At 34.9% G+C, this 27,950-nt stretch overlaps 1 protein-coding gene across 4 annotated transcripts in view; it reads right to left on the bottom strand.

Moving 5' to 3' along the window:
• Nucleotides 1-1,528: 1,528 nt before the first annotated feature.
• CXXC4 (CXXC finger protein 4) overlaps nt 1,529-27,950 on the bottom strand; it is a 55,068-nt gene continuing 28,646 nt past the window's right edge. For 3 of the 4 annotated variants that reach the window (XM_058721763.1, XM_058721761.1, XM_058721762.1), the window contains one exon: nt 1,529-14,692. In XM_058721763.1, the coding sequence (XP_058577746.1) occupies nt 14,648-14,692 (45 nt within the window). In that variant the 3' untranslated portion in view covers nt 1,529-14,647. The remainder of the gene's footprint in view (nt 14,693-27,950) is intronic. The other variant, XR_009259409.1, reaches the window with a different exon arrangement.

Below are 27,950 nucleotides of genomic sequence, written 5' to 3'. Positions count from 1 at the left end.
CTTCTTCAGTCCTTCCTTGCTACTCTTCTTGCAGTTATTTTTTATTTTTATTTATTTTTTGAATGTTTGTTTATTTTTGAGAGAGAGAGCATGAGTGGGGGAGGAGCAGAGAGAGAGGGAGACACAGACTCTGAAGCAGGCTCCAGGCTCCAAGCTGTCAGCACAGAGCCCAACGTGGGGCTTGAACTCATGTACCTGAGCCGAAATTGGATGTGCAACCGACTGAGCCACCCAAGCATCCTGCATATTTTTTTTCCCTTGTCCAATGTCAATTTTCCTTTTTGTTTATATAGTCATACTCTGATTTTCCCTGGAAACATACTATTCTTTTGTTCCCAGTAAATGTGGTTGGAAGAGGCTTATCTCTTCCTAAGCATAGGTTAAACACAACTTTCATATTGCGTTTGCATAAGATTAACCAAAACTTCTCTGTTAACAGTGACTGGCTAAGCGTGGAGCACATGATCTAACTTAGGCCAACCGGACCTACCAAGAATTATTTCTGGGATTTTTGCTGGATTTGTCTGAAAAGAAAATTTTTCCCTGTACAAGAATTCTTAGCAATGGAAATATATGTTTAGAGGTGCTAGGGGGCAACTTAAACAGATGAGGCCGCAGAATACAGCTGACTAGGAACACTATGGAGACAGAATAAGATAAAATAGTGTGATCCTGGCTTTAGTCTGTTCAGGATCTTTCAATTTTTCTCGGCTAATGTATTCCCTTTTTTCTTATTTAAGCCATTGCAAGTAGTTACACTTTCTACTTTCTTTAAGGAGTAAGTAACTATGAAATAAAAGATTATGAACAGTGCCATTCTCAGAAACTGGGACTTCATTTACTCTTCTAAAAAATGCGAAGACTAATTATATTGACTCTAATCCCCTGACATGGTGGTTCAAACTTGGCATCTCAAGAAAGGATGAGAAATTTGGGAATAAGGTTATGGAGACATGAATACATTAGTTTTGTTATATTAGCTGTTATTTATTTTTCTATACTTTTCCTATGCTAAATTGTAACTTGACTGCGAGCATAAAGCAAGGACTGACAGTTTACTTCCTCTTAATGCTTTAGGGCTTCTGGTGAAGTGTCTTTTCAAACTATAACCCATAATTTAAAAACATATTAACTCATTATTACTCACCAGTCTCTGAGTAAACCAGTAGGTAGTTTAGAAATCACTTTTTACCTACTTTTCTTTTTAAAAGTAGATAAGACAGTCATCTACTATGTAAGTGTCAAAACGATAAAAAAAAAAAAAGGCTATTCAGTGATACTCCAATGGCACTGAATAGCTTCACTGCCTTAAAGTTCACAAAGTAAGACATATTAACTTCATGTCATGAATAAAATGCAAATTTATCTTCCAATTACAATTGATATTCTAGAGTTTACTATTGGTGGCAGCTGTAGGGACAATTAGAGAATTCTAATTAAAGTTAGTTGAAGCGGATGAATCCTATACCAGATTCCTCCATCTGATGCAGTTTCTAACTTTTAAAAACAGAAAAGGATCTACAGTCACTTTAAATCTAAATCAGGAGCAGGTTTATTTACCTATTACACGCCACTTCCACTAATAACATAAGGAATGAATACATAGATTATGTAATGGAGGATATAAATGTACAACACTGGCAGCATGTGTGATGATTACCGACAAGAATTAATCAGCATTCCTCATGCCATACACAATGCAGTTAGAATAGAAACAGCAAATCTGTTCAAGTAATGCAAACAAGCTGCATAAAAGGCTAAACAAGTAAAAGTATATCATCAGCCATGACTCAAATTACATCTTTAAATTGTGTGCCAGCTTCCCTCAAATTGGCCATTGAAGAACCCGATCTCTGACAGACTTTACAAACTAGAAAGTACTACATTTTCTCAGGTCCACAATTTTGTTATAGTGTGGGAATACATTTAATAATTCAGCGTGCAGATTCACCCTTACTTGATACAACAGCTAGGGTGCTGTGGATTTTTATGTGATGTTTTTCTCATTGATGAAATCTGTTGATAAACCTCAGAAGTTCTACATCCATGGTGACAATGTTGCCCAAGTTCCTGAAGCAAGTGTAGATTACAGTTGTATCACTAAATTATTTTCAACTCACTTTTTTTTTTTATTCTTGACACTTCATAAGATCCTCCACATTCTCCACCAAACTCTGAAATCAGGCTCTTCAGATTTTGTTGCAGTCATTGCTGGTTTCCTTTCTTGCTCTGGATATATTGAGGTTCGTCAGGACTTTAATGGACTGAAATAATTAGCATTCGGTTCTTTCGGATTTGGATCTACTCACTGTTTAGTCCTCAGAATGTGGTAAGGATACAGTGGTGAACTTCTCATATGTAGAAATTTCTGTCAAATGGTGGGTTTGAAATGGAAACTCTGGTCTAAAGAGATTCTAGTACAAAATGCTTTCTCTTGCATACAAAATATAAAGAAACACTTCTCTCTTAACCACACTCTCTGTAATTCATTTAGGTTGTTAATGAAAATATGCATGACTAATTCTGTGAAGTATCAATGGTAAATAACAAAAACAATAAGTATTTGAAATTTCAACTCTAATATTGTTATACTAATGAGCTAACTTCTTCCCTTGTGAAGGAAAGTTTAGGCAAATTAAAATCTTACTCCTATCTCTTGACTAAGAGTCAAACAACTTAATTCCAATTCTCAATTTGTAGTTTTAACGTCTATCCACTTTCTGTTCAAACATTTTGGTCCCTGAGATGTTAAATAAGAGATAATAATTTCATCTCCTTTAACGGAATTGCTAACAAAAATTTAAGAACAGAAAGATAAATTATGTGATATCAAGTACAGTAAAATTACGCTTATTTTTAATGGTACTAATCCTGGTCTTCATCAAACTCTGAACTTGATGTATTTCTATTTATGTTAAGAGAAAAGTCATGTGCAATCAATGCATTAGAATGTATGGATAAACATAAATAGTAAGTGCAAGCTTTTGTGTGCAATGGAAACAGGAAAAATTGAGGGGGATGGTCACCTGTGAATGAAGGGTAAGGATTGGGCTAACTAAAGGTTCAAAGAGTGGTGCCTGCGCAGTTCAGTTGGTTGAGCGTCTGACTCTTGATTTCAGCCCAGTTCATGATCCTGTGGTCCTGGGAGTGAGCTCCATGCACAGGATGGAGACTGCTTAAGATTCTCTCCCTCTGTCTTCCTCTGCCCCTCCCCTGTGCACTCTCTCTCTCTCTCAAATACATTTTTTGAAAAATAACCTCTAAAACAAATAAAGGTTAAAAGAATACAGGTTACTGGGATGGGGGAAATGGGAGAGTACACCTGCAGAATTTTCCTTGGGTTTCTGTATCTTCTCTACCTTGGTCAGTGTGGAAGATAGTCACTGATCCAATAATGATTACAATGAAAATGGAAGTATAACTGTGGTAGGTGAGTCCAAGATCTCAGTCCTTGTCCTTCCTCTCCCTTGTCTATCCACACTCACTCCTTTGATAAGCTCATCCAGGCTCATTATTTTTAAATACTATTATTTTTGATGTTTCAATGTTATTTTGATGTTATTCACATCAAAACCATGGGCATTGGGGCTCCTGGGTGGATCAGTTGGTTGGGCCTCCGACTTCGGCTCAGGTCATGATCTCACGGTCCGTGAGTTCGAGCCCCGCGTCGGGCTCTGTGCTGACAGTTCACAGCCTGGTGCCTGCTTCAGATTCTGTGTCTCCCTCTCTCTCTGCCCCTTCTCCGTTCATGCTCTGTCTCTCTCTGTCTCAAAAATAAATAAACATTAAAAAAATTAAAATAAACCCTGGCATTATTAATTTTTGTCTTACATATGTAAAGCCCTGCCTTGTCTACAAATGTTATTTCCTATATTTCAAACTATATGCTGAGTTCAACCTCTTTTTACAACCTCCACTGCTAACATTCTAGTTTCACCATCTTTTTTCACTTAGGTCATGGAAATGTCTGCACCACAAACTGGTCTCCCTTCCTCCGTTTATGGCCTGTGGTCTACTCTCAACACAGTAGCCAAAGCTGTCCTTTTATAATATACGTTGGATCACGTATCCCTCCCATCAAACACTCCAAAGATTTCCTTTCTGCTTCTGAGTAAAAGCCAAAGTTCTTAACATGATTCCATACAATCTCATCACTCTTACTTCTCGAACCATAGTTCCTACTATTCTCTCTCTTACCCATTGCACTCAAGACACAATAGGTTTCTTGCTGGCCCTTGAAAACTCCAGTCCCACTCTTGCTACAAGGTCTTTGTACTTCCCATTCTCTTTGCTGGGTTGGCTGTTTCTAAGATATCCATATGGGGTATTTATTTACTTGCCTCCTTCAAGTCTTACCTCAAATGTTGCCTTCTCAGTTCGACTTTCTGTGACTATCCATTTAAAATTCCAACTCATCCTCTCACACATTCCTACTCTCATTCCCACTCCTTATTTGTACCCATGGTACATATTACCTTGTGGCATTGATATTTGTTTACTTCTTTGTTTTGACCTCTTTCTTTGCGCTAGAATATAAGTAAGTTCTATAGAGGAGAGGGTTTTTTTTGTCTTATTTGCTTATGCATATATTGTAGTTGCTTGAATGAGTGAAGGGCACATAGTAAATGTATAATATCTATTTATTGGATGAATTAATTCATAAATAATTCCTGTGAAGAGATACAGGGTACTTTAAGGGCCTGTAACAGGTGAATTTGACAGAGTCACAAAAGTTAGAGAGAACTTCCTTTTAAAGAGTAAAGTTTTCGTGAAGTTCTGAAGAATGAAGAGCCATTATCCAGAGGAAGAAAGTGGGAAGGAAGATTGGAAACATTAAAAACAATGTTAACAAAATGTCCTGAGGTGGGAAGAGAAGTGTAAGTGTAATCCCCGTAAGTGTAAGGATTAGAAAAAAGTTGAAGCAGCTGGAACAGAAAGAGAAAAAAGGACGACATGATACGTGATGAGATTGCAGAGCCAGATCACAAGATCCTCACAGATGACATTTAGGTGTTTATTCTACGAGCAATGGGAAACCACTGACAATAAGCATAGAATCACACGAACTCCGTGTGTGTGTGTGTGTGTGCATACTCAGGCTACTGCATAGAAAATGTACTGAAGACAGACAAGAATGAATTGAAGGAGAATGTTGTGGTAGCTACTGAAGTACAGGCATACCTCATTTTCCTGCACTTGATTTACTGCGCTTGACCGATTTTTTTTTTGAGGGGGCGTTACTGTTGTTGTTTTACAAATTGAAGTTTTATGGCAACACTGAATCAAAGCAAGACTCTTGGTGCCATTTTTCCAAAAGCATTTGCCTACTTCATGTTTCTGTGTCATATTTTGGTGATTCTCAGGATATTTCAAATTCATTATTATTAATTTGTTATGACGATCAGTGATCTTTGATGTTACTATTGTAATTGTTTTGAGTACCACAGGCCACACCCATATAAGACAGTGAACTAAACAGATGCATGTTGAGTGTGTTTTGACTGCTCCATTTACCCACCTCTCTACCTCTCCTTGGGCTCCCCTATTCCCTGGGACACAACAATATTAAAATTACACCAATCAATAACCCTGCTATGGCCTCTGAGTGTTCAACTGAAAGGAAGAGTCACACATCTCTCACTTTAAATAAGAAAAACTAAAAATGATTAAGCTTAGTGAGAAAGGCCTGCCCTAAAGCTGAGGTAGGCTGAAAGCTAGGACTCTTGCACCAAAGAGCCAAATAAATTAGTGAAGGAAAAGGAAATGTTCTTGAAGAAAATTAAAGATGCTGTTAACAGTGAACACATGAATGATAAGAAAGTGAATCAGGCTTATTGTTGATATGGAAAAACGTTTGAGTGGTCTGGATAGAAGATCAAACTAGCTACAGCATTCTCTTAAGCCTAAACCTAATCCAGAGCAAGGGTCTCACTCTCTTCAATTCTACAAAGGCTGAGAGAAGTGAGGTAGCTGCAGAAGAGAAGTCAGAAGCTAGCAGAGATTGGTTCATGAGGTCCAAGGAAAGAAGCCATCTCCGTAACATCAAAATGCAAGGTGAAGCGGCAAGTGCTGATGTGGAAGCCGCAGCAAGTGCTCCAGAAGATGTAGAGAACATTGTGAATGAAGGTGGTTACGCTACACAACAGATTTTCAAGGTAGATGAAACAGTCTTTTACTGGAAGAAGATACCATCTAGGACTTCAGTAGCTAGAGAGAAGTCAATACCTGGCTTCAAAGTTTCAAAGGACAGACTAACTCTCCTATTAGGGGCTAATGCAGCTGGTGACTGCCCATTAAAGCCAGTGCTCATTTACCATCTCCCAAATCCTTGGCCCCTTAAAAATTATGCTAAATCTACTCCATCTGTGCTCTATAAATGAAACAACAAAGCCTGGATGACAGCATATCTGTTTACAACATAAGGTATTTTAAGCCTACGGTTAGGGGAAAAAAAAAAAAGTTTCCTTTCAAAATAGTCCTGCTTATTGACAATGCACCTGGTCACCCAAGGGCTCTGACAGAGATGTACAATGAGATTCATGTTGTTTTCATGCCTGTTAACACAACATTCACTCCACAGACAAGCTATCAAGGAGTAATTTCAACTTTCAAGTCTTTTTATTGAAGAAATACAGTTTATAAGGGCATAGCTGCCACAGATAGTGATTCCTTTGGTGGAACTGGGCAAAGCAAATTGAAAATCTCTGGAATGCCATTCTGGATGCCATTAAGAACATCTGGGATTTATGGGAAGAAGTTAGATATTAATATGAATGGGAGTTTGGAAGAAGTTGATTCTAACCCCCATAGAAGACTTTGAGGGGTTCAAAACTTCAGCAGAGGAAATAACTGCAGATATGACAGAAATAGCAAGAGAATTGATATTAGAAGTAGAGTCTGAAGATGGGACTGAACTGCTGCAATCTCACGATACAAATGGATGAAGAGTTGCTTTTTACGGATGAGCAAAGAAAGTGGTTTCTTGAGATAAAATCCATTCCTGGTGAAAATGCTGTGAAGATTGTTGAAATGACAACAAAGGATTTAGAATATTACATAAACTTAGCTGATAAAGCAGCAAGTGGGTTTGAAAGAACTGTTTCCAATTTTGAAAGAGGTCTACTGTAGTTACAATGTTTCAAACATCATTGTTTGCTACGAGAAATCATTCATAAAAGGAGAATCAATCACTTGGCAAACTTCTTTGTTGTCTTAACGTAAGAAATTGCCACAGCCACCCCAACCCTTGGCAATCACCACCCTGATCAGTTAGCAGGCACCAACATCAAGGCAAGACCCTCCGGCCAGCAAAAAGATTACAACTCTCTGAAATCTCAGATGATGATTAGCATATTTTAGCAATAAAGTATTTTTTAATTAAGGAATGAACATTGTTTTTTTTTTAAAGAAGGAATGCTGTCACACACTTAATAGACCACAGTACAGTATAAACATCTTTTAAATGCACTGAGACACCAAATTAGTTTGGCTCTCTGTATTGCAATATTTGCTTTATGGTGGTCTGGAACTAAACCCACGATATCTTCAAGGTATTCCTGCAATCCCCATGAGAAATTATTGCAACTTAGACTAGGAAGGTAGTATCTCTCAGGTCTTTTGAACTTTGTCTTTTTCTTTCCTGCAATTCCCATCTCTTTGGCTCACTACTTTACTCTCAGGTTTGATATCCCAGGAGTGCTCAAGCCTTGCCCTCTTCTTTCAACCGTGAAGAATGTGAAATTCAAGAGCTTCACTCTATCTCTTCTTGCCACTCCTTCACATGATGCCTGCTCCATTCACAACACTTTCCACTGTTTTTATTTATTTGTGTATTTATTTCAACCATTTGATTGAGTTCCATGGTGATGGTAAATGTGTCAGGAATCATGTTTTATTCATCTTGATATTCCCAGTAGCTGGCACATTGAAGATACACAATAAAACTTGTTGAATAATGAGGAATTAAATCAATTGCTGGTTTGCCAACACACACACACACACACACACACACACACAATATTCACAACGTTCTTCTTATTGCTGCTCGGTAGATATCACGAATTTGGGGGGGAATGCAGGCTTTTTCCATATGGTCAAAATATATAAGCTATGGATTAAGTCATCTATTAGTGGTTGGATGTGCACTTGACACTCAAATATACATACAGATAAATAACCGAATAGTATATAAATATACCTAAAATGTAAAAATTATATAAAGGGAAGTAATGTATTTGGGGAACAAATTGTATACATAATTTTGAGTACAGTCCCTTAAATAACTGAAAGTAGGACATAGTGAACTGAAGTAAAAGCACTTAAGACCAAAAGATTCCAGGTAGGTTCCCCACATTTTCTGATTCCCAGAGAACAGATTAAGTATTGTAAGATGCTGAGTCATCAAATTCAATTGCAATGGCACAACACTGACACTCTTAGCCATAAAACATGTTTAATGAGACCTACACTGATCCTTAACTACTTCAACTCTGCTGCCTGAAAAAACCACACACTCATATGCACACACAGATTGATCTTTCTATATCCACCCACACACACATATTAATTCAACATTAATAAATAAAATTACAAATTATAAACATGTACCAATAAAAGTTATAAACAAAATCATAAGGCCATTCATGCAAACATGAGAAAAGTTCTTGAAGGATACAATGAATACGAATTTTCAGCTGTCTTATGATGGTACCAAAAGTAAAAAAAGTATCATTTAACTGTGTTCTTTTCTAACTTCCCTTCCAAATTGTGCAGGTTTCCTGGAGCCATATAATTTAGATAGAAGATTACTTTTCAGAAAAGTCATAAGCAGAAGGTCATAATTCAAACCAGGCAGTCAGATTCTCCTACCATCTAAATACTGGACAAGTCATGTAATTCAGTCTTGTATTAAAAATGCTTTACATGCAGGATTTATACAGGATAAGAATAGCTTTTAAAAGTACTGTTCTTGGAAAGAGATCTCTACACTGCTTCCAACTTGTGAAATTATAACACCTGGTACCAGAATGATTTTTGTCTTAAGTAACATATGATAAACAAAGCATTGACTTAGACTAAAGATAATTTGGTTGACATTTAATTTTATATAAGTACATTAAAAATAAGAAATATTGCTTTAAAAATTGGCCAAAATATGTGAATTGCAAAGGACACAAAGACAGATCTTAAGCCAAGATACTAGAAGATTAGAAATAAAATTGCCAAATAAGAATAAATTTTTTTCATAACTACTCTACTTATGTAGGGCATGCAGATAAAACAAATTTGTGTTCAGCCTGTTTACCTTAAATAACAATTTTCACCATTAAAAAGAGACAGAATAAAGACAAGAGTAGAAATAAACTGGAGAATAGCTTCTGCATAAAACATGCAAATAAAGGTAACTTTTACCAATAAACACTCTTTAAAAAATACATGATTTTGCAGAAACCATATGAAACTGTTATCTGGCTCAATGTCTAAATAAGGTATAGAAGTCCTCCCCTCTCCCTTCATGGTTAATTCAAACTATTTTGAAGCATTATTCTCTTATCACTACAAATAAACCTTATTTGAAGATTTCAAGTAAGGAAAGTATTTTCTATGAAAACTCAGTTTTATATTTTTGCCCTATTGTTGCTTACTCCAAAATGTAATAAACAAGCACAAAAACTCACCTGAAAATATTGCTGAGTATCCAGAAACTCTCGTAATTCAAGTTACCTAATTCTTCTTTCGCACACTATGCGATCTAATTCTGTTGCCAGGGCCAAGGTATTTTACATTTGCGGTATTATACTAAAAGAACACACCCTGAAATTTATAAAATCGACAAACATCTTCTAATGTGGTATTATTTTCTGTGGACATGGACTCTTTCAATTGTTTGAAGTTCGGTGTTTGCCATCATATTAAGGATTTCCAAGATATAAAATTGTGTTCTACATTTCTTGTAGTTTATGAGGCATCAAAAAAATTAGAGCTTTGTTCTGAGAAACAGTGAGGTAAGTAGGGGTTAAGCACATTCACCACCAAAACAATAAGCAGCGTGGGCAGACCATCATATTCCATAAAAATTTTTTTAAAAAGTACAATAAAAAAATTTAATCTCAGAGTATTGCTGGGAATGGCTGAAGATAGAATTCCAGTGTTGCACATTTCTTCATGAACTTTAATGCTTTCAAGTATTACCACCAGGACTTTCCATTCATGGCACAAGGGATTCATGGGATGCTTTCTCCTGGCACACTTAGGATGGAGAAGGAAGGAGAAAAGTTTGGATACATTCATTTCTTCCTCTATTTAGGTGACCTTTTAAAGCTTTCAACAACAACAAAAAATATCCTCTAGAAATGTGAAAAGAACCATGTTCTTCTTTTTCCTTTTCTTTAACTCTCTGAGAAAGACAAAAATCTATGAGGAAAAACAAAATGAACAAAACTGCCGTATTTTATGAAAGATTTATATACAGTATTCATTCTGCTGACATAAGGGCAAGTGTAGAATTATACACTTGTTTCATCATAAACAAAATTAGATTATCAGGATCACATGTCCATTACTTAAATTCCCACAAATAAAAATTTGTTCATGGAAAAATAGAGATATTTTGAATACTAAAGTCCTTTATTCAACAACACAGAAATTTCACAAAAACAACTTTACTGGGCAAATCGAATGTGTTTTTTTTTTTTTGTAGCTTTTTTTTTTTTTACAGTTTTGTACATGCCCCATAAGTAATTTTCTTTAATAAATACACTGTTTTCCAAAACTGCTTTTTTTTTAATAATTGCACAAGCATACATACACCTTACACAAATATCTATTAGAAAATTTAATAGATGACTGCACAGTTCAGAAGAGGGGAACACTGAAAGGAGTACATTTTGTGGCCCACGTTCCTGAAATCTCAGACTTCCTTGCCATTGTGAAAATGGAATCCCTCCGAACATAGTAGCTGTCTTTTATTCACTAGGAATACAGATCTCAGTGTGAAACTGCCAAATTTAATAAAAACAAAATGTGAAACATTTAGCTGTTACATGAGAACCAACTGTTTGATATCACTGTGAATCTAACCATGATCAAAGACCCACCACGGCTTTTTGCTGAACATATTTGACCCTGAATAGTGTGTTCATTTAACTGCTTTCCCTTGTTCATTATTTGATTACAGATACTATCGGCCTAAAGACTTTGTAAGCTTTAGTATTAATTGTACAACTTACATGCCAGGGGTTCTAAATGAAAGGAAGGGGATATTCCTTTCTGTAGTGATTGCTTAATAGGAATTCATAGGAAGCCCACCATGTCTTGTTCCCTGTGAATGTGTATAGAAGGAAGTTGGCTACTGGGGATTAAGCAACCACGAGATGCTCTTAAATACTCTTACACTGGAGGAAGACTATCACTGTTTTCTCTCCTAAAGATGGACACATTTCTGATTTGTAACTATGCCTCCACTTGGGAACAGACAGGCAAAATCCATCAGAAAGCCACTTTGGTCTGAAGGCCTGGAAAGAGGGAAGTTTGCATGATGCTCTTGGGATGTTTAGGGTGCCGAGTGACAGCTGACAAGGAAAACACTTCACTGTACTATGTACCAACATCCTACGTATTTTCCAGCTCTCCCCAAATGCTTACGGTATGTGCGTCTTCTTATCTCCTTACTTTGTAGGGAAGGTAAGACATCTGTGTATGTAGATCTCTCTTACAAAATTTTAATTGGACTTATCCGATATGTAATTTTTAAGTTGTATAGTCCGCCATGATCTATATTCTGATTGCCATGTTCTGAATTTTCTTGGTACTGAATATGAAACATACAGCAAGGAATTTTCAAAAGTTACATGTCATTGGGTATTTTAGAATCATGAAAAATGTAAACCTTCAAATAGTTCCCTTAGGGTTATAATGACATCCTTTACAAGTTCTCAGTATATGGACTTACAGGGAAGAGAACCAGAGGGAGGCTGGAAGAGTAACATCTTTCTTCGACATCACCAACGAGAACTTTTATGCACCCTACATTATATAAATAGAGTTTTACCAAAATCATAAAAAAATGGGTGACGTAAAAGAACAATATTGAGAACAAAAACATGTAAGAGAATTAAAGAAAAGCTGCACTTTTCCATTTCCATAATCAACATTTTTTCATTAAAAAATTGATTTGACATGTAAAACACCACATTTTACAATATACAGATTCATTAGTTCTTTAAGAAAACAAACAAAAACACATCGAGACATGCAATACTAGCATGTATTTTAGACTCTCAGTACATTGCTGTGCGATCTTTATCCGTTATTGTATGCCTGATACAGCCTGAATGGACGTTTGCTTCAATCCTATAGTAATAATCGTCGTTTTCCAAATAGCAAGGCAAACTTACCATTCAAATGTGGAAGTAAGTTTTCACTTACTTGTAATTAATTAGCAAATTGGTTTAAAAGTAAGTAAAATCAAATAAAAGTGGACAAGAAAGAACTCCTATAGTTCTCATTGGTCCCACAGCAGAAACAGAAATTCTAACTAGAAACCCTCAAAGGAATATACATCAAGCAGAAAGCTATCTCAAAATTAACATACATTTTAAGCACATTTTAGCTTGTGATTATTTATTTTTCTTCTTTAAACATGGATAGGTGTAATATATAATAAAATTTCCTTAAAAAGGCCATTCAACCATAAGTGGAGACCTTGCATTCATATTCTAGGCAGGTTTAGTCACTTGTTTTTCACATTGGCATTTGCAGGTGACTTCTCCACCCCTCCCACCCATGCTCTGATGAGGAAGTGCTCCTTCTGTGTTTTTTAAAATCTCCTGTGATATTATTTCCCATTCACAACTACAACTAGCCTCTTAAAATTATTAATCTGCTAGTCTTTCTAAAACTTTACAGTCCTTTTCATCACCCTTTCTCTTCTCAGGTTCTTTTCCTCTGTGTGATCCATCTTGCTAACATTTTTCAGCAGGCTAGTGGATGTTATAGGCTGAAGTAGCTGGCTAGTGGATAAAGAACAAAAGTTACAGTAACATGGCAACTTCGATCCTCCATGTATTTTCACTAAACTCTATTTTATTCCTAAAGATGAGAATAGACTTTATAATCTGGCAAGAAACAGAAATGAAATAAACTCCCTAGGAATCATGTCATCACAAGTAACGTATCTGTCCTCCTGGGACAGACTTAGGAACCTTGACTGCCTTAAGAAAACCAAATCCTACGTGAAAAGGTAGCACAGATCCTATGAAACATTAGCTTCTTTGTGTTTGGGGCTGTTTGCATTTATGGAACTCCACAGAATGTGGCCCTGCCTTCTCAGGAATGAAAGCATCAAGTGACAAAAAATGGGAATAGGAGCAATGGAACATTCCACTGAGGGCCTAGGGGAAGGCCAGTGGTCCAACTGGGAGGTTATGAGAAAAGGAGATAAAAAGAGATTTAAAAGCCTCACTTCTATAAATGTGTTTAATTTTTTTTAACTTAAAAATATACCTAGCCATGTCTCAATGCAGGAGGTCTTTACGTAGTCAAGTTTTAAAACAAACTACCCATTTCACTTCATACATGGAATTAAAACATTTGGATACATTTTATCAAAAGTTTCTTTTTCCTACCAAAAGAAAAAGAGAGAGAGAGAGAGAGCAAAATTTAAACAAACAAAAAATACATATACCCCATGCTGGGCTGAGAAAAAAAATCAATCAAGAATTTCTCCCCTAAGATATGATACTTTTCTCTGTATCCTAGAAAACACTGATTTAAAAAAAAAGTTATACAACTGATGCTGCATGTTCCAACTACTGTGAGTACTCCGCCTTACAGTGCAACCCAAGACAAGTCAACTACACTAAGTATTTGGGAGGTATACCCTTCTGTACAGCTCGTTTGTAAGCAATGCAAGTGCATAACCACTACTCTAATATAGTGCTCAAAAGATTAATTGAAACTTTCATAACATCTTCCCCCTCTTATAACAATACAACTGAAGGTAATTGCTGGATGCATCATCATCTTTTAGTCTTGCAAAACTTGGCATCAAGTCTCTACGGAAAGATGCATGGCAAAACATGCCACTGCTGTTGCTGCTTCTAGAAACAACTGGCAAAAAATAGTTAAAGCTAAAATTTATTGCTCCAGATTTAACTCGCAGAACCATACTGTTGTGTACAAACTGTTAATCTCCATAGATGCTCAGACATGATTGTCTCCTTGTGTCTAAACACACAAAATACAAGCTGCTATCTGTACAGTTTACAGTACTGAAACACATATATTTGAAAATGAAGTATAGATATGTACTTTGCAAAGATACATGATTTTACAGCAGGGGTTTACCCAAACTTATTTTTTTACAGCCACTTTCAAAATAGACAACAACTTCACTAGTATAGCTAAATTACATCAAAGAAAGAATCAGTGTATTGAAAGTAAATAGACTGGCCAATTCCCCAAACTCCCAGATTATTTTTATATGTCTTTTTTCTTTTCCTTTGTTTTGTTTTGAAGAAACCCCTATACATAAAATGAAAATAATATCTGGATATTTTCTTCAGTGGTGGACTAAGCAGTTTCTTAAAACAAGACATTAGTTTGCCCTTCACTTCCAAATGCCTTGAAAATAAGATATACTACTGCTTTAAAAGAACCATCGGAATGCTTCAGCGCTGGGAACAGGTGTTCTCTATAAAAAAAGAGCAAGAAAACAAGTTAAGCTTTTTTTCTATGCCAATATGAAATTAGATTTTTCTCCTTTACACTTCAGCAATATTTTTAGTCAGCAATACACAACATAATGACTTGTATATTTCAACATTTAATAAAAAAGAAATGCTCAATCTTAGAACATTACAAAAATTCGAATATTGAAATTAATGATAATTTACTGAATATAATGATTAAAACACATTAGTCTAAAAAATACCAGAAACACAGCCTAGAACATGGATAACCATCAGAATAAATGGGAAGGTTGAAGCTGTTAATCAATAGTAGGAAGTCCAGCCAGAAAGTCTGTATCTGCTGTGTACCTATGCACCTCTATGTAAGGTTGCTGCTTAGAGAATTCAGTGAAGTAGTTTCTTTATTCTGGGGAATTTATTTTATAACAGGACAACAATAAATATTACATCGATGTTACTTCTATCATTTAACAACTATGTACCACTATTTTAAAGTCTGCATTTTCAACAAATTAAGGTCATATGTATGAAACAAACTTACACTAGCCAATGATACTCAATGGAGCATAACTTTTATACCATAAAAATACTATCGTTTTTCAAAGGAGTAATAAGTTAGCACCAAAAGTATGAGCAATTCTTTTAACAAAAAGGTTAAAGTCAAGGTGGGATTTTTTTTTTGTCAGAAAAACGGTATAGGATTGAATTTTCGTCTATATATTAACATTACAGTAATTCATTATACTATACTCTTCTTTAAAAAACAGAATCACATGAGAACATATTGAAAGTACATAATAAACAATAAGCTAAGAGTAAATTTTCCTATAGGGGTTAATGAAAGAGAGCTGGTACTATTCCTTAGACCAGTCCAGCAAGCCTGTGTAGAATATAAGATGGCTGCTAGGATAATTAAGTATATAAATTGACATGTTGAATGTTACCAAATTATTGAGTAGGTACAGAACGCACACACACACACACGCACTTCTTGTAAACACATCTTAAGACAGTGTTAATAGCACTTGAACTTCATGTTTCAGAGTATACATGAAAAATTCTACTGTAAGTACTCCTTAATAATTGAAACTAGCTTTGATTTACTGTCTCACATTTGACTTATTTGGTTGACACAGTCCTATTGTGTTAATGTCATCTAAAAATAAGAGTGTATTAATTAAGATGTGTACTGAAATGTAAATGAAAAGAATAACCATTTGTAAAGCAAAGCCACTTTTCACTATTTGTACTAGAAAGAGTTTTGAAAAACCTGTCCCTGCAGTCAACACAATAAATTTGAAGATAAATATGTAACAACAAACTAATGATTCTTTAGTTTTTATTTTTATTTTTTAAATGTTTATTTATTTTGAAAGAGAGAGAGACAGAGAGTGAGCAGGGGAGGGTCAGAGAAAGAGGGAGACAGAAAATCCTGTGCAGGCTCCGCGTTGTCAACACAGAGTCCAAAGTGGGGCTCGATCTCACGAACCAAGAGATCATGCCCTAAAATCAAGAGTTGGAGGCTTAACCAACTAAGCCATCCAGGCGCCCTGATTATTTTTTAAAATAAACTCTACTCTCAATGTGAGGCTCAAACTCACGACCCTGAGATTAAGAGTCCCGTGCTCTACCAGACAGGTGCCCCAAACTGATTCTAATGCAAGTTTGTACCCAAAGTACAAGTTTGTGTACAAAAGTATTTAACTTGTGAAGTATTCTTTAAAAATGCAAATAAGGAAGTCTATTATTCCCACATAACTAGTACTTATTAATATTTTAATCCTTACTCCTCATGGTGTAATGTTTTCTTCTCTCCAGCTCACTATGCATACAGGAATCTCCATCATTTGATTTGGTTGATAAGAAAAACTCCTTTCCTACTTTCCAAAATTAACTTTTGAATGATAAATATAATTATATATGCTCATTACATTTATTTAATCACTGTTAAAGGAACTATATGAACTCATAAAAAACAACATATTCATTCTAATATTCATGCTTTACACACACACACACACACACACACACACACACGCAGTAAATGAAAACTTAGACGTTTATACCAGATGCTAAGCTTGCTGCCTGATGCCAACTAAGAATAAATTTTATATAAGTATGCATACTTATATAAATGTAGTCATTTTTAACAAGATAAGTTAGATCCAAACATATCCATGCAATTACAGATTCACATATGAAAAATAAACATGTGCATATATATTCATATATATTCACATTTACATGTATAGAATATGACATAGAGATGCCAATTTACTCTCAGATGCCAACTGGAAACAAGACTGTAAGTATATACTTAGATAATCTTGTATCTTGATAAACATATATGTTTATGAAGATAAACAGAAAAATGTATGGAGTACATTTTTTAAATGAGGTGAACTCCTTATGTCTTAGATATATTTTGAAGTCTCTTTTCCAGCTCTTTGCTCTTCCTGTGCCCTCTTCCATTACTCAGTTTTATTTGCAATATTTAGAAAAGGCAAGCTTTATAAAATGCCACCTGAGATCAAAGGTCATTATTGTGAGGAGAAAGATAATCATTTCTCAATGCTTTTTACCACTAAAAATTAATTAGATAATGCAAATATGAGAAAAACAGAGAGCTGGTTTTCTTTACTAATGCATCTTGTCACAGAATAATAGCACTGGGATGTGTGTGTATTATTATGCATACATTGAGACCAGTACATATCTCCACACCTAAGGTACAGACCATCCACCGCTGTAGGGTAAAGGTGAAGATTAGCAGGGTGGCATCTTTTAAAAACGATTTCTCCCTTATATGAAGATTTATGAGGTCATGAAGCCTAAAATGATTTGTTGGGAAATCACCTAAAATGTGTGAGAAAACAGGAAAACCAATGGTGCGTTAATTAGAACAAATTATCAAGGCATTCACCAGAAGCTTGAAATGAGGTTCCTCTAAATGTTATTTCAGGATTAAAAAAGTAATAAAACTCCTTAGTGTCCCCCATAGGTCACACAAAGCAGAAAATGTATGCCCAATCTCCTGCCTGATTTGTATTGGTTCAGTGGAAATTTACTTTATATCTGGACTGAGTTCTTTTCTGCCAAGATGGGTAAGGCAACACTGTTTGTTTTCATACATAAAATATTGTTTAAATTATATATTTTTTATTAAGTCTGTACTAATTTGGGGACATGTCTTCTCTAATCCTGCCAATGAATGAGGTCATCTTTGTAAGAGGACTTTTATTTCAAATGTTGTGTGGATTCAACACACCAATGAGGGACTAAGCACCCTGCCTACCTACCTTCGGGGTTATATAAATTCAAGAGTCCCAGCTGGGGAATCACACTCTTGATGAGATTACAGTGACTTTCTGGATCTCAGTGATGCTTGCAGGAAATCATTATCCTGAGTGACAGGAAAGCCAGATTCCCCAGGAAGAGAAGGGGGTGGAGAGGTAAAGAATAGAATTGAGTTGATCAGCATTGTTTAAGACAGCCTTCGCTGCTCCTGCAGGTGCAAACACTGACAAAAAACAGCCTGCTCCCAGGAGGACTGTGGAGAAACCTGCAGCCCTCAGTTCTCCTTCTGGTATTGCTGTAAAGCATGGTGTTCCAGAGAATTCATCCCTATGAAAGCCAGAGCCACATACCAAAGAACTTAAACTAATGAGCTTAAAGGGCTGGCTTCTGTTTCCCTCCTAAATAACTTTAAAAAGCAATGATACTTTCTTGAATAAAAGAATGATATAACCCAAACCCAAGTACAGTTTACACTGACATTAAAAAATGAATACAAAAAATTATCAATCTGTCTCCGGCAATGGTATTATTTAAGTTCTGTTAAATCAGCAATGAAGACATAAATTAAACAACCTAAAATACACAAAACTACCAAAAGCCGCCACCTTAGAATTTGAGTATTTTTTTCTTTTTTTGTGCCTGTTGAGCAGTCACGTGAACTGTGACATCTTCAGGTTGAGCCTGCATCTACACACTTTTGTTTAAAATATGGCAAGTCCAGAGGTGGCTGGGTGGCTCAGTCGGTTGAGCGTCTGACTTGATTTCAGCTCAGGTTATGATCCAAGGGCTGTGATTCCAGGGTCATGGGATTGAGCCCCACTGCGGGCCCCCCTCTGAGCACAGAGCCTGCTTAAGATTCCCTCTCTCTCTCTCTCTCTCTTTCTCTCTCCCTCTCTCTCTGCCCCTCTCCATTTGCTCTCCCTCTCTCTCTCTCTAAAATAAAAGTTTAAAATGAAAAAAAATAAAATATGGCAAGTCTAAAAAAATTCACCTCCTGAAAGCTGAAAATGGGATATCTATACCTTTTTTACAATATATAAAGTACAGCACTAAACAATACTCATCATTTTAATAAAGCTAGACATGAACTTTCAAAGGGCAAATTAAAGGCAACTTGATGTTGAAATTTACTTCAGAATGCATAAGGCTATAAATTGAGATAATACTTATGACATTTGAAAATTCTGTAACTAAAGTTAAATATATCTTTCTAATATTTATTCATATACTTTTGAATCCAAAAATCTCAGTGATTCACCTGGGTCTTCGGAATTCTACTGTGAAACAACAGGATGGTTTTAATACAATGATTTCCAACATGGAGTGTTTTGGGCGACTGTTATTCTTCTACTAATCAGAAAATTATTTCTAGTTTTCCCATTTATTATTAATTAAAGAAATGGAAATCATCCGATCATTTTTCGATTCTCATATAATGATGTGAAGTATACTTTTTCCAACCAAAAGCAAAGCAATTTAGAACTGCAGTTAGCCAATACAGCCTCTTTTAAGCTCTGCTGAAATAGTTTTCCTGTGAAGAATACCCTATAAGTTTCTTAGACTCCAAGCATCTAAGACCTTGAAACTGGGAACACCTCACAGCATTTGGCTCACCTTGTCACATAAGAACTTGACACCTTAATGAATCACTGAAATTTTGCACTAGAAAGTATGCAAGTATGACAAAAGATAATAGTAGGTACCAATGTTTGCCTTTAGATATTTGATTATATTTTGTTTCGGCTTCATATGAAACTTCAAAACTTTAGAGTATTTTGCATTAAGAAAAGGAAAAGCATTCCTGATGGTGAAGAAAACTACATTTTTTTTTCCGATTTGGTTCACAAAGAATGCTAAAACATCAAGTTATATAGGTTCTCAATTTCTTTTACTGACAAAATTTCAAAACCTACTTGGAGAAGGGAAAATTTTATTCTATGTACAATATTGTGGATGGGAATACACACAGTACATCGATAAAATTAATAATTATGATCTAAAATGATACCTAGAAAATGTTAGAGACATACCAAAAATTTTTTAGCAGAAATATTTTTCTATATCCTATTTATAATTAATATATTGTAGAAATCATAGACCAGTAACCCACTAGCTTTGCTAGAACTTTTAGCAAGCACAAGTATAGCATAGGTCAGTAAATCTGAGAGAACAATTATTTTGTGATATATGATAATCTCACAGTCTAACAACTTACTGTTATTGCAATCATAAACAACTTTATTTGTTAACAATACTTCAATTAAAATATATAAATTAATATAAGTATAGCTTCTACTTTTTAGATCACACCTTTCTTTTTCTGTTCTATTGTAATATATATGCCTTATATACTATGTGATATATATCATATGTGTGGTATGATATATGTACGATATCTATTTGTGATATATGCATGATATATATATATATATATATATATATATATATATATATATGTGTGTGTGTATATATATATATCACATATGTGATATGCATCAGACTAACTTTCCTCATAATTCAGATTCATTTATCATATAACTGTATAATATATATATTACACTCACATTTTATTTTGGCCATTATCCAGATGTCAACTAAAAATATTTATCAGTATTACCATTAACTGGAATATTAGACCCCTTTCTAAATGAAAGAGAGAACCAAATGAGTAACTGGATATGTTTTATGACCCACTTTTTTGGAGGCCTTAAATATGATTATAAGGAGAACTCAACTTTTTTGGTTTTCAAATTGACGTTTATGGCCAGGATTTCTCTGATTAATGGTGGAGAACTCGCAATGGTTTTTTCATTAGTATCCATTCTCTGCGGGCCATTGCTCCTACCACCCCTCCTGCTTTGCCAATATTGACAGTTCTTCCTCTTCCGCCTCCTCCTACACGAACACCACCACCCTCACCATCACCACTGTGATGGTTTTAGACTATGACAGCATGACGTTTTACAAGACAAACCTAGCTAACCTTTGTAGATGGAAAGCTGAGTTGTTATAGTATGTAATACAGATGCTAAAGTCACATCAATGTGGTGGTAGAGCCCGTTAGGAAAATAACTGCCTAAAGGAGAATGTGTGTCTAAAGAATAGGAGTGGGTTGGTAGGAAGGAAAGTAACAGCTGAACGCCATGACTTGGACATGGGTCCCAAAGTGACAAAAAGGCGCCCACTTTTGGTCCTAGTATTTAATGCAACTACTGTATTTAAGCAAGTCTCTTGATAATGCTATGTAGGATTATATTTCAACTGATTTTGGTAAAAACACTTCAAGTCACATCTTTCTAAAAAATAAGTAAGTTTATTGTGTTATAAATGAGTTGTTTAGTGATGAAAATGTTCTTGGACATATAAAAATAAACTGTAATGGGATGGTACGCAGAAAGAAAAAAAAATTTCAACAGTCCACAAATTAAAAAGGTGTTTCTGAAAAACAATTATATACAGTATTTTTAACCCTATGTTAAAAGTTCTTAGAGGGAGTGTGAAAGGAAATTAAATGTAAAACAGAGTAAAAAGCAAGAATTAGATTAATAACATCAATACTATAAAAATGATTAGAATTAATTCTACTTATATGTTCCATATGCTTAGATTTCACTTATGAATATATATACAAATACGTGTGGTTATATGATAAATGAATCTTAATCTATCTACCTACCTACCTACCTACCTACCTATCTGGCAGAGACAAAAGTTAGATAATTCTATGTACCCTCAGAGTCACTCTACTAATCCTGTTTCATGCAATGATACCTTTAGGTAAGATCATTGCTGATCAGCTATTGAAAAATGACCATCATTCTTTTCTTGATCAAGTTGTTGGACCATTTTGAAGATGTTGATTAATTTTAAAGTAGACAGTGAACTGTGGAAATATTCTTGTAAAATGGGAGGAAATAGGAAGCCACATTAAAAAATATGAAGAGGTGACTTTTTAAAACTATCAAAGCTATGATTTGGATAGTCTCTAACATGTAATCAAATGAAACACAATAGTTACACCAAACGTCTATAATTACAGTGCTTATCTTTGAATTATTATAGATCTGAGAATTTGAGAAATATTTTTTTTCTGTATTATATAAAAAGTGAAAATAACTTTAATAAAATTTTTTCTCACTAGGCTAAGTTCCTTAGCATCTTGGATGTGGTCACTGGACTGCATCTGGTTTGGAATCCTCTATGACAAAATACCAACCACTTCTATAGACCCAGCCCAAAAACAGAGAATGTTTTAAGGTCCATGAATTACTTAGAGGAATTTAGAGTCAGTTCCAAATGTTTTGGTCATAAAGATATTATCATCAAAATAATGTACTTGGTTAAAACCATATTTCTGAGAATAACATGCAGTTTTTGGTCTCTCTCTTTTTCTTTTTAAATAACAAAATTAAATGCCATATAGTCAGTAACTATTATAATTTAACTTTATCAAGTTATTACATGTTTATCTAGCTCTTTAGAAATACATTTTGGTTAATTTCCCTCATTAAGAGGATATATACTCTTAAGCATTCTACACTACCATAATATCAGCAAATCTTGGGCTAGAGCAAGTCCTCAAATGTTTAGATTGAAATTTCTCCTCAGAGAGTTTCCATATATTACTTATTTTTCTATGAATATCTTTTGCCCCATCTTTGTGCAAACATAGCCACCTTCACAAAGGTAACTAACCAGCAGAGTATATTAATAAGCCTAACTCTTTTTTCAAGCATAGAATTTATAAGATGTAGTGATTAATATTCTTTCTGCCACTTTTCTGGAGTCTTTTTTACATGTATATTCTGTATTTTCCAGGAAGTTCTCTGTATAGCCACAAAAAACTACAGTTATTTTTGAAAAATGAGTTGTTTATAGATAGAGGATGGCCTCTGTCTCCCGAAACACTATTTTTCATTTTGAGCATTAGTTTTCTCACCTTGGCTTTGCTACATTTCTAACAGTAGACCTGAGTTAATTAATCTTAAAGAGAAATTAAAAGGAAAAAAAAAACACAACACTAAACAAAACCTAGTTTCTGTGAAACTACTTTTTTCATTATGGTAAATGAAAAGAAACAATGCTGAGGGGTTCTAGAGGGTCTAAGCTCAGACTTACGGCATCTTTCCAGAAATTTTGAGACATTAACTATTTCTACCAATGTCTTCTTTAAACCAGACTCAAGAAGATGACCTTGAGCATGACAATCCTTTCTACCAATATGCTCCTTTCTGATTTCCCTTTAATCTGTAACACTACACTCTCCCTGCCCTTCCTCCCTCCCTCCCTCCTTTTCTTCCTTTACTTCTTTTTTATTCAGGTCAAACAAGAGTTTCCAGTACTCTGTTAAATATAGTTGAAATAACAAGTCATACTGTAGATTCTCAGTATGTTCAAATGTTCAAGGCAAGTATTCTTTTTGTTTTCTTATTCCTTGACAAATTCTAGAATACTAAAGAAAACTTAATACTTCATCACATAATCACGTGAGGTAACCAAGCAGAGATCATAAACAGCAATTTGTATTTCTTATTTAAATCTGGGGAAGAACTAAGCCAAGGATGAATCAAGGAATCCCAAGGCTTATAAATAGGTACCAGATTGCTTCCAGAGCAATTATATCATCTTAATTCAATTATATCATTTTAAATGTGTCCATTTCTTGGATTGAGAGTTGAGAATGAAGTAGGAAATTAAGTATTTTAGATGGAGGGCTGACTAAGATGTAGAGTTAGGGATTTCGATGGGTATTGTAAAAGGTAGAAATAAAGAAAATTTAAGGTCCTTAAGCAACTGTGTGTGTGTGTGTGTGTGTGTGTGTGTGTGTGTGTGTGTGTATGAACATATATGTATGTATACATCCACAGCACTTACCACAAACCTTAGAAAATAAGAGTTCCTACCTGAAGATTTGTTAAATTGAATTGAATTTATCAGGGGTTTTCTATGTGCTCAGTAACATACCATGTATTCAGGATTATACAGCATAGGTACAGACCTGCCTAGGAGAAGTAAAGACACACTATTTAAGAAAGACATTTAAATTTTACTCTTTATCTTGTTAACATTGTTCCATTTACAAATATAATTTCTTTCCTCACTACAGACTTGTTCAATAGTGTTGTTGCTGCCACTAAACTAGTGTTTTTCAAATTTTTTTGACTGCAACCAACACTTAGAGATACATTTTACATAGCAGCCTAGTACATGCATACACATACATTTATGTATACATACAAACTGAAACAGAAGTTTAACAATATGTACTCTTACTATATGTGCTGCACTCTTATATTTTATGTTCCACTCTGTTCTGTTCTACTTTCTAAAAATCCTTGTGGTAAGCCAACACATGGACCACTAATGTTCTGTCACCTGCAGTTTGAAAAACACAGCTCTACACCACACAAATAACATATTCATGTGAAGAGAATCACATGAGGAAAATCCAAAAACCACCCCACTTCATAAAGAATTTAATTCTCTACAGCAGACTTACACAAAAGATCTATATTTCTTTGGGGACGGAAAAGGCCAATGTTCTCTATTTTGTTTTTCATGGACGAAAATTAGAGCACACGAAATATTTAATGCTTACTAGAAGATCTTTTCAATTTTTATCCATCTATATACAACTGAGAATTTTAGCTCTTTCCCTTATTCTTGACTCCACCAAAACCATCACTGGTCTCATCTTACCTACACACAAGAACATTTCCCATAGACAAATCTTTCACCAGCACAGTTATTTTTCTACCACCAATTCACCAACACTCGCAATCATCCTTTCTGCACAATTAAATGAATTAAATGTACATAGTCTATCTTTCTTTTAAAATGTATTCCACTTTTTTTCACTCTGTAAGGTTTTGAAGAAAATATACCTTCTCTGGAATTTGCCAGAATTGCTGAAATATACAGAAATGCCATAAGTCTTGGTGGTGTATAAACATATACCCTTTTCCCCTCTCATCCTCTTAGATCATTATCCTTTTGATTCTATCAGTCATCCAGGTGTGTGTGTGTGTGTGTGTGTGTGTGTGTGTGTGTATGTGTGTGTGTGTGTTTAATTTCTGACCAGGAAACTGCACTTTCAGCAGAGTTTTCACCAATTTGACACTTCTTCACGTTCTCAAGAATGTCCTCTAAAGTATGAATTTAGATGCAGAGGAGATCCAAATGGGACACCATTTTCCACCCATCTTGGAAGCATTCTCTTTTAGCTACACTTTGGAATTATTCTACCAAATGTTTCAAAGACATAAGTAAAAATAATAACATCAGCTATAACACAATCTGTTTTTCTTGTCTCTGATTCAGCTGCCACTCCACTGAACTTGAGCTTTAGCTCTGACTCCCAAACCAAATGTATTGAGTGAAGTCATAAAAATATTATATTCCCTCATTTTATAGTTTCCATTCTTTGCAAAACTTCTGTAACTGCTGAAGCAAAGCAGACATCCATATCCTGCCTTGACAAAGTTCCTTCTAGATACTGCATTGCATCCTGACTTGAATATTCCTTTCTACTTGGTTTTTAGTGCTTTCTGGGTTAGTATCTCACCTATCTTAGGGTTTATCACTTTTTTTCTCCCAGAAAACCATCAGCCTTCTCTATTATCGCTCACTAACTTTCTTTACCTCACAAATAGTCTCTCCTTATTAAGAAGAAAAAGGAAAGTTCTTCATAGTTATTTTACTTTTTATCTCAGAATGTATATCTACCTGTTTTACTCCCCCCCACACACCTATCTTTCAAAACAAAAGTAAGTAAAATTTTCCAATATTTATTAAATATGTTCTCCAACTAGAATTCACAAGCATTTAACCATTTCTTTTCACAATGATTTTCTTAAACTAATTCACATTTAGAATAACTCCCCATGTCTGTCAAATAAAGAAAAGAGTAACCAAACGAAGGTATTGAGTTAAAGGGAAACACACATACACTCTCCCCCAACCTCCGCCCCCATTAAAAGTTAGAGAAATTAATGGCAATGGTGTGCTTTTGGTGAGGAAGGAGGAAGCACACTAATGTGTTTAATTTGGCTCATCACATTGACTGACTTGACTGGGTGAGTTGTGCAGTTTTCCTGGGCATTTGACAATACAAGAACAAGGAAAACTTGTTTATCAGGTTTATCTCTTTCCAAGTGAAATCAAGCCAGTTATTTGGAGAACTGGATGATTAAAGCAAAAATCCAGAAAACACAAGCTACAACAGAGTTTATCTGGGCTTTAATTTCTGAAAACTATAAGTAGCCTGCCTGTGTACTGAATTATCTGTAAACATAATTGTCTTATTCTCTACTTTTCATTGACTACTTTAAAATAGGAATGAGAAATTGCATAGCATCTTTCAGTATGCAGAGTATACAAACCTACATATAATATCAAAAAGTTGTAACTTAGTGGGTATTATTATCCCCATTCTATAGATGAGGAAATAAAGTTCAGATAAGTTATGCTGATGTACCTGACATTTCAACTGTAAGTTACCCAATACTATGGGCTCTTCCCATAACACATCATCTAAATGTGGCCACATGGCCCGAATATAATTTTTAATTATAAATGAAATGAAAAGCCAAGAAACTAGTAGTATACTTTCCTAATATAATCTATATTTGGTTTTATATCAAAGAAATACATCTTGAATATTACTTCCTTAAAAAAGTAATTTTTGGTTTGCCATTTGCTTTAGAGTAAGTAATGTAATGTGAAATAAATGCATTAAATATTAAGAAAAGGAAAAACAGGACAAATTTAACAGGCTCGCTCTCATACCTGGCTTCAGATTCTTAGGCTGTTAAAACAAATTAAGGGAAAGCTCCGAAGTTTCACAGAGGAAAAAAAAAATTCTCATAATGTTTTAGAGTAGAAGTTAACAAGCCTGCTGGGATCCTTTTAGCCCCCGCAGAGCTAAGTCTTCAACATTATTAAATGGCTGTCGCATCTGAAGTATGGTGCAACATAACTCAATAAACAACAGAAAACATATGATGCTGAATGGAGGGAGGCTTGTCGATTAACGTGCAGAATAATTCAATTTTAGGACAGGTGTTTGTATGTGATGGAACGAGATACGACTGAAAGATAGACCACCCTTGTGCCGCTCCCCCAAATATTTTGAAACTCATAAGGACAAGAGCATAATGCCAGATGAAAACCTATGTCAAGAATGAACAGAAGCACCACAAAGCAAGTGAAGGAATAAAATTACAAATATGCAAAATCTTCAAAATTTACACTGATTACAATAAAAAGTATTCTTGAAAACAAATGTTTGTAAAAGATGGTATTTTCTCAAGTGTTCCACGTTCCCAACCAAGATCATCTACATTCTAATCGGTGACTGAAAATCCCACATAAAAATGGAAGAGTTTACCATTATTTTGGGTGCATTTTTGCCTTTTAATGACTAATCTAAAAATAAAGGAAAACGAAAAGAGATGTGAGTCCTTTATCCAATGTAGATATATACTTGGGCCATTCACTAAATCTTGAATTTAACCTACTAATTTGATTAGATATTTTTACATAATGAATGTATTAGTTTAATGTTTTGCATAATTTAAGAAAACATGTAAAAAATGGAAGCATATACACTCTTGTGAAATTTATTGGACAGTAGGACATTTTGTTATGCTTTCTCAAAGCAAGATTAAAGGTGAATTGTTTTCAGGTAAAAACGAACTATGCATTCAGACAATCTAACCAACTAAGTCTGAACAGTTTGAACAGTTCTAAGTACCAACTATTTCAAAAGAGTTTTTAAAAACACATTTCGACCTATGCAAGTAGTTTATATTACTTGTGAATCCAGAAGGATTCCATCCTACAGGGTTTCCAGGGTCACTCCCATATAGATCATCAGTCTCCAACCTGGCAAACTAGAGCAAATATGGATGAAATGCCCACCTGTTTGCACTCCTTTCCATTTTTAGTGGACAGACGATTTTT

This window comes from Neofelis nebulosa, chromosome 3 (assembly GCF_028018385.1).
Source record: "Neofelis nebulosa isolate mNeoNeb1 chromosome 3, mNeoNeb1.pri, whole genome shotgun sequence".
NCBI lineage: Eukaryota > Metazoa > Chordata > Mammalia > Carnivora > Felidae > Neofelis > Neofelis nebulosa.
The sequence above is the reverse complement of the archived record's forward strand: the minus strand, read 5'-3'. Positions and strand labels throughout refer to the sequence as shown.